The sequence below is a fragment of the Oryzias melastigma genome, linkage group LG7 (assembly GCF_002922805.2).
Source record: "Oryzias melastigma strain HK-1 linkage group LG7, ASM292280v2, whole genome shotgun sequence".
NCBI classification, from domain to species: Eukaryota; Metazoa; Chordata; class Actinopteri; order Beloniformes; family Adrianichthyidae; genus Oryzias; species Oryzias melastigma.
The window spans coordinates 25,353,205-25,361,023 of NC_050518.1; the positions used below are offsets into that span (position 1 = coordinate 25,353,205).

Below are 7,819 nucleotides of genomic sequence, written 5' to 3' on the forward strand. Positions count from 1 at the left end.
TACCCAACACAATGGTACGATTCGTTTTCATGACATTTCTTGAGGTGGCCCTGCGAGCCTTAAGGCAAGAGTGTCCAAAGTCAGTCCTGGAGGGCCGGGCTCCTGCTGGTTTACCAGAATCCTGCCTTATCTGTTGATTACCTGGATCAGGTGTGTTTGGCCAATAAGGAGCTTCAATGGCAGATTGGTTGGAAAACATGCAGGACACTGACCCTCAAGGACTGGATTTGGACACCCCTGTTCTCCCCTAAGATGTAGCTGCTCCTCTCTGTGAGCCTCCACAGACAGAGACCCCAAAAACCTGCAGCTCCTGCACGGATCAACTCTTACATTTGTGCCAAAAGCTTCAGACAAACGTGAGCTGCAGCTGAGGCTGCAGCGAGCCGTGAGAGCTGCAGACGGACATGAGAGTGCTGATGACCCCGCTCTGTTGACTCACGCCCCCACCCCCTCCTGCCCGAGTGCATCACTCATCAGACTGAGTGTAGAGCCCTCCCTTCTTTGCCATCTGCTTAAGACCAGTTGGAGATGACCAAGACTGGATGAAGGCCTCCTCCAGGGCGCCGTCATTCTCCTGCAGATAAAACAAACAAAAACCTCTTGTTCTCGTTTGTTTTTCTGCAGCTTTCACTTTGATTCACAGGAGAAGCATTTTAAAAATCCACACAATAACAGATTATATATATGCAACACCAGACTGCTTTGACATTTAAATCACCCCCCCCCCGACTCATAGGATGCAGCCACACAACAGGAGAGGCTTCCGTTACCACAACCGAGGTTTTAATTCCCTTCTAACAAACACAAATAAAGACAGCGTATTAAACATGTCAAATAACATGAATAATTAATGCCATTACTGTAACATTAACATGGAATGTAGTCTTTCCATTCATGAGGTCTTTTAGCTTTTATAGTTTTTCTATGAAATATAGTTAAATATACTCCTGTCATCTCTGTATGTGGACAGACACGTCCCGCGCTCTGAAAGTCTGTGCAAAAACACAATCCGTCCTTCTGTGCGTGTTTGTGCAAATCTCACACCATCTTTGGAAATTAGACAATAATATTTTTCAGTCTCTGTTTTAAATTGCTTTTAATCACCGTCTGCCCACGTCAGACGGATCCGAGCAGGAAAACGATGCTGGAGAATCGCTGCATCATCTCTCACACCGACGGCGCTTCTGCTCTTCATGCAGCTCTGCTTCCCGCCCAGCCGACAGGCGGAAAGCAGAGGAGGGTCCGGTAAAAAGGCCGGATCCAGAAGTTTGTCCACTTTCAAAGTAATGTTTTCAAGCTGCAGTTTTCCTTTAGTCTATGCGGTGGTTCTCCAGCTCAGAGATGATGCTGATCAGGTTCTGGAGGCCGAAGATGTAGCCCTGGTCCTGGCCCTCGTGGACCACACTGTCCTCGCCGTAATGTCTGCAGGTGGTGTGAGCAAAGTCGATCATTCTCACGTCCACCTCTGGGCTGCTGCGCTCTGGCCGGGACACGCGAGGCTGGCTCCCGCCGCCGCCACTCGAGCAGCTGCTGCCGCCGTCGCTCAACGAGGAGGAGCTGTGCCGAAAGCCGAGCGCTCCCGCCTCCTCTTCCTCCTCCACTTCGGTTTCAGTTTCCTCGTCCTCGTCGTCCTCCTCGTCTTCGGACAGCCCCTCCTCGGTGTGTCGGCGGGTGTGCTTCCTGTGAGGAGCGCCATCGTAGATGATGAGCAGGGAGCTGGAGTAAAAGCGGTAGGACTCGCACGCCTCCAGAGCGTCCTGCATCTCTCGCAGTCTGCTCAGCACCGGCGAGAGCAGCTCCTGCCGCAGGCGCCGACCGCTGTGGAAGAACTGGAACAGAGTCTCTTTGAAACCGGCCACGGTCAGTTTCCGGCCCTGATATTTGTTCAAGAAGATCAGCTGGTCCGTGTCAGGGTGGTACACCTGCAGAATGAGGAAAAGGAACCTGTTACAGCGAGGACAAAACCTCCATGAACACATTTACTTTCAGTTATCAACATGAACCAAATGAAAATGAAAGATTCTTTTCTTATAAATGGTGTGAAAGTGAAATGTGAGCTAAAAGATCTACATCTGTTTACATTTTAATAAAAAAAAAACATACAAAGTGAATATTTGTGTGCTGCAGCTGCTGTTAAAGGCAGCTTTGCACGTCATGTTTCAGCAGAGGCTGAAATGTTCAAGACATCCGGTTATCCGTGGAGCAAACATTCTCTCTTGGTACCTGCATGCCGCAGAAGCGGACTCCTATCAAAGCGGACGTGCTCTGCTGGCACTTGCGGATTTGGAGAGCCTTCTTCTCCTCTGTAGCATCATCTCCGTGCTGCCTCGTGCCCATCTTCAGGTCCAGAACGCACGGCACCGTCTGCCGCCAGGTCAGGTTTTCCAGAAGGAGGAATTCTGTGGCAAGAAGTTAAGGCACCAAAACAAATCTGTACGACCACATTCACACTGGAGACGGGTCACTCAAGGAATTGATTCTGAAACCAAACCACAGGGGGATGAAACATTGATAGCGAGGCGCCATATCACTCAACAGGTGGCAAGCATCATGTATGCAGGTAAGCAGCTTGCTGGCAGGAGCGCTGGGCTTTGGCTGCCAACCCAAAAGAAGGAGCCATTCCTGTCAGGGAAGGATACTGTATTGGTTGCGGTGCTTTGCGTTCTCCTTCATCCTCTGCAGGTGCTGCTGGTGACACTCCAGGCTCCAGGGGTTCCGTTTGACCTGCGGGGCAGCGTTGCTGTGACTGTGCTCCAGTCCATGGTGAAGGCCCTCCACATGCTGGACCTGCTCCACATCCTGGTCTTCCTGCAGCTTCTGGACACTGCATTAAACAGAGAGGAATCTTAGGTCAACCCCAGAGTACTGCTCAGACAAACCAGCAGAAGTCACCATTGAAGGCCCACTCGGATCATTTTAAGTGTTCGCAGTACAGGGGTGTCAGACTCAATCACACAGGGGCCAAAATCCAAAACACACCTTAGGTCAAACAGGATAAACAGTTATTGAAAAGTCTAAAGTTAAATTTTTAAAACTTTAAAACCATAACTTTTTAATATAATTATGAACTAGATACATAGAATTACCTGTGATAATGCTAGTGTGAATGCTGTAAGCTGAATTTGGCTGCTGAAGATGTTAGTGCTAGCTGGTTCCTTAAAACATGAATAAAATATTAATTATTTATTTAAACCTGAATACATTTTCAGCTGCCTCTAAAACCGAAATACTTTGTTTTCTTGGAGCATTTAACATGGGTACTAAGAAAAACAAGTAGAAAAACAAAGAAAAGAAGAAGGAAAATATACACAATAAAGGTAAATTAATCACAAGTTTAGAAAGACTGCCTATTTTTTAAGTTTACATTAGGCAGAATTTTATCATCAATAACTTTAAAATAATGATTTTATTTATGATTTCACAACTGTGCATCAATGGAAATAAAAAAGTTGGTTCATTTCTCAACCCACCCCCCAAATAAATCAATAAACAAAAGACATTAAACACCTTTTTTCAAGCAAAGAAAAATAAAATCAGAATAAAAAAAACAAAATAAATATAAACCTGCATACATCCATTGGAAATTCGTCTAACCTTTTGCATATTTTCCAAATGCATGTTCTGAGTTGTATTTTAAACATTTTACTCCTGCAGCTCCGCAGAAACTATGTCCTAGAGAACAAGACACATTTGTGCTAACAATAGCGTCAGATCAAAAGAAGGTTAGAGTAGATGTTCAAAGCCTCATTTCCTCTGAGCGGTACGGTACGGTCCGGTCCGCGATTCGGAGCATTTCTGTAATAAAATGAACGAATCGAGCCGGACTGAACCGTACCATTTTTGGGGTCTTTTTAGTTGTAGGTCTATAGAAAAATAGAGCGGCTAGGGCGTAGCTACTGTTGAATCCTGTTGATTGATACAAAGTACCAAAAGTCAAACAGAAAAAAATGACTGGCTGGATGACCTCCAATCTTGTTGTTTCAGTAGATTCCCTTTTGTTGTAGTCTGACTACTATGATGCAAAGCTACGGAATCGCTCTACACCTCTGTAGGCACGGTGACGGTCCACCTGTGAGTGGGAACGCTCACCTGTATTCCCCTCTAAACCGGACCGTACCACTCAGAGGAAACAAGGCTTCAGGTCTGCGGCTTTAACACAGTTCATCATCATGGATGCTGGAGAAGTGTGCTTCAGCCTCACCTCTTGTCTTTGTGGGAGTTGCAGCTCCAGGAATCTTTGCTGCGGTTTTCTTTGTCCACGAGCGCCTTTTTCCCCCACTGGAGCGTTTTGCCTTGAAAGACGCAGTCTGCCGAGAGGTCGTGGATGTCCAGGTCAGCTGCTGGGTCATTGCTGAGGGGGTACGCCACGAGGCAAAGGTTTCCTTCATCGTCCTCCTCGAAGCTCACCGACACCACGCCTGACCAAGCAAAGTTTAGAGCCGTTTTAGGACGAACAGCAAAACAAACGATTTGGTTCTGTTTGCTGAAGAAAAATGACAAAAGGCTGCCAAAGTCAAGTCATAAAAATACCGAAAGCTGTGAACAAACAATGCAAATCACACAAAAATATTCATCAAAGCTTAATATCAGATCCCAGACTTCCAGATACTTACAACCTGAAACTATTGAGTTTGTAAGTGTTCACCAAAACTTATCCAAAAACAGCAACAACAACAATCTGTTTCTGTGGTGTAAAGCAGAACGGGGGCCTGTTCCAAGAAGCAGGTTCAACAAATTTAGAGTTCAAACCTGAACTTAGAGTCACTGGACTCTAAATTCTCAAACTCAGGGTTTTCGGTTTCAGAACAGCTGAAAATGTTTGATTCAATCAACTTGAAGTTGTTAGAACCAGAATCAGGTGTGAGCGTCGTGACCATAAAAAGCCCTGATCAATGGAGCAAAGACAGCATGATTCACCATGGCAACGGGGACAAACATCTGAGTACTTCCGGCGGCGGAAATTGATAAGTTCCTTCAAGCAAATGCGACTATAGGAGAACATTTACTGCAAGAAAAGCAACACAGCTGCAGCGGTAGAACAGAGAGAAAATATCTGCAGTTATTTGCTCTGTATTATTAATATCGAGTCCCTGGAAAAACTCACTATTTATAACATCGCTGAAATAAAAATGAATTGGGAAACTGCAGTCAGTCGACTCGTGTCCTCCAAATCCTCTACCGACGTAAATAACATTTCCTCTGGATTAATCAGCCTCCTCTCTACATGGTCCTCTATGAATGAACATGTCATTTTGGTTTCTGAGTGGTGGAAACGTGACGTCTCTAATGTGAATGTTCTCTAAATGTTAATGAGGAACTCATATTTGAACATCTTTCACTTTAAAAAGGGGCGGAGACCGCAGAGAACTCTAAGTTTCCTGAAGAAAACCTGCTACCGACCAGGTTTCGTTCACAGACTCAGTTACCATAGTGATTGATTCTGAGTTCAGCTTAACCCGCTTCTTGAAACGGGCTTGGTTTAACCCACTTTCACGGGTTTGAGTTATCCCTCTTTCTGGAACTGAAAACTCAGAGTTTTGGTGAATTTGGAGTTCACGAACTCAGAGTTCCAACAAAACCTGCTTCTTGAAACGGGCCCCTGGGCAAATACGTGCCAGAAAGCAAAACCGGAACCTGATCTTTTCCTTCTGTGGAACATTTGAGAAGCTTTCGGGACATCCCCGGCCAGCGGGGTATTAGTTTTCTCTCTGCCCTAAGGAGAACATGTGTGACAAGGAAGCCTGATTTATCCCTGATAAACAGGCTCTATCACATATTTAATAAAGAAGTCAGATGAGAATGAGCATTTACTTTGAGGAGAAAGAAAACAATAAGCCAAACGAAAATAAAAACGACTGCTAGTTCAGCTTCAGGAGATTCTTCAATCTGTGAGCGGAAAACTCACTTTTCTGAAGAACCTACAGCACATTTTCTCCATCTTTCTTTCCATCCCATAATGAAACATTGAGACTTTTCCACAGACTGTGTGGGAGCAGGCCAAGGCATGAGCTGAATTACCTCAACTAGTTCTGCTTTTTACAATCAGGACATCACAGAAAACTATTTGCAGTAATCCCATTCTGGCCTCGTATGGCTCCCTCTAGTGGACGGATGTGGAACACATAAAAACAACACGGATGCAGGCGGAGAGAAATCTCTCAAATCTCTCCATGCATTCTTGAAACAAACACCCCCACCCCCGCAGACCGCTGCGCCTCAGTCTCACCTCTGTACTGGGGGGTGAACTTCCTCATTGCAGCGGGCAGGCTCCTGTAGAACTGATGCTCCCGGGCAATGAGGGGCTTGCAGATGGTCTGCTCCCCGAAGCGCAGCACGCAGGAATGCCCCCCCACCTGGTGCACGAAGGGCTCAAGCATCACCCCTTTGTCCAGGAAGCACTGCTTCTGCTTCTGCTCCGCATCCATGGCCTCCTGGCTCTGCGCCTCCACGGCGGGACTCATCCTCCTCTGGAGCCGAGCGCGCCGCCGCGGGCATCGGCCTGCTCACATGCGCGTCCGCGGGCTGTTAGGGGCCTGCGCGGGTCCACCAGCGGGTCCCGGCGTGGAGCATGGAGGATGTAGGCCGAGTTCCTTCCGTGATGCGGCTGCAGAGACCACTGTCTGCTGATCAAAAACCCAGAGGAAGCAGGACTCCTTTCCTGTCCTTTCGCGGCTCTGGTTGCTAGGTGAACGCAGAAACCCTCCGCGTGCCCGTTAAGGTTTTTCCGTTCCCTTCTGGATTTCAGCGGACAAACAACCGATCTGTCCGCCGCTCCGATCTCTCTGACAGCTGAGCTGCCTCGACCCTGTTAAAGCGCTCGCACTTGGACCGCCCCCTTTTCAGAAACCCTCCAGTCAGAGTCGGCCAAAGCAGGTTGTTGGGCGGGGCCCCTGAAGGCAAGAGAGCCGAAAACACAGGCGGGGGGATGGGGAGGGGGTCCGGGCGGGAGGAGGCTGCAGTCAGCTTTTTGTGGCGGCGGGACTTCAGGACGAGCGGCCGAGCGGCAGCAGGAAGGACAAGCACAGCAACCTGCAGCGCGAGGCGCGCGCGCGCGGGCGACAAGCCGCCAGAAAACAGCGCGTGATACTTTTCTTCTCTTCATACTTCAATAAAATAAAATATTAATCATTTATAAAAACTTGAATACATTTTTCAGCTGCCTCTGAAACGGAAGTACTTTTTTTTCTTTTGTTAGATTTTTTTCTTTTATTGGACGATTGAACATGAGAACTAAGAAAGACATTTAATAAAACAAATAAAATTAGAAGTAAAATATACACGATAATGGTAAATCAATCACAAGTTTGGAAATGAAAGACTATTTATGGGGTGTTTGTAAATCTGCAAAGTAAAACTTTTTGGATATTTAGCATGTTTCAGGAGGAAGAGATCAGGCCTCATTTTTCAAATGCGTATTTTCACCATTTAAATTAACATATTGTAGTGACGGTCGCAGGCACGTTGATCTTGCTGTCGGGTCTGCACCACAGGGAATTGTGGGTAATATTTCTTTTGCCTTTCAGGTTGTAATTGGATTAAAGTTTTAGTTTTCGTTAATGTGTTTCATTGTCTGACTGTTTAACACTTGTTGGCATTGTTTAACACTTGTTGGCATTTGTTTATTTTATTCTGTTGTTTGACTTCGTCCTGCACCTTGAGTGAGAATGAGGGAGAGGCTGATGATCGCCCCTCTCGTTGTGCCCTTGTGTGTTGTCAAAAATAAAAGCCAAAGTTCCTGACGATTTCCTCTCAGCTTCCTTTGTCGCTGATTTGCTACATTGGTGTCAGAAGTGGGATGATGGATGAAGATAACAAGAAG

At 46.5% G+C, this 7,819-nt stretch overlaps 1 protein-coding gene across 1 annotated transcript; it reads right to left on the minus strand.

The window, feature by feature from the left end:
• Nucleotides 1-761: 761 nt before the first annotated feature.
• On the minus strand, nt 762-7,225 carry LOC112159399 (inositol hexakisphosphate kinase 2). Its single transcript, XM_024293448.2, has 5 exons — nt 6,227-7,225; nt 4,202-4,418; nt 2,640-2,824; nt 2,224-2,399; nt 762-1,922 (listed from the first exon to the last, which is right to left on the minus strand). Exons 1-5 carry the CDS (start codon nt 6,459-6,461, stop codon nt 1,311-1,313), a joined length of 1,425 nt encoding a protein of 474 aa, XP_024149216.1. The 5' UTR covers nt 6,462-7,225; the 3' UTR covers nt 762-1,310.
• Nucleotides 7,226-7,819: the final 594 nt, after the last annotated feature.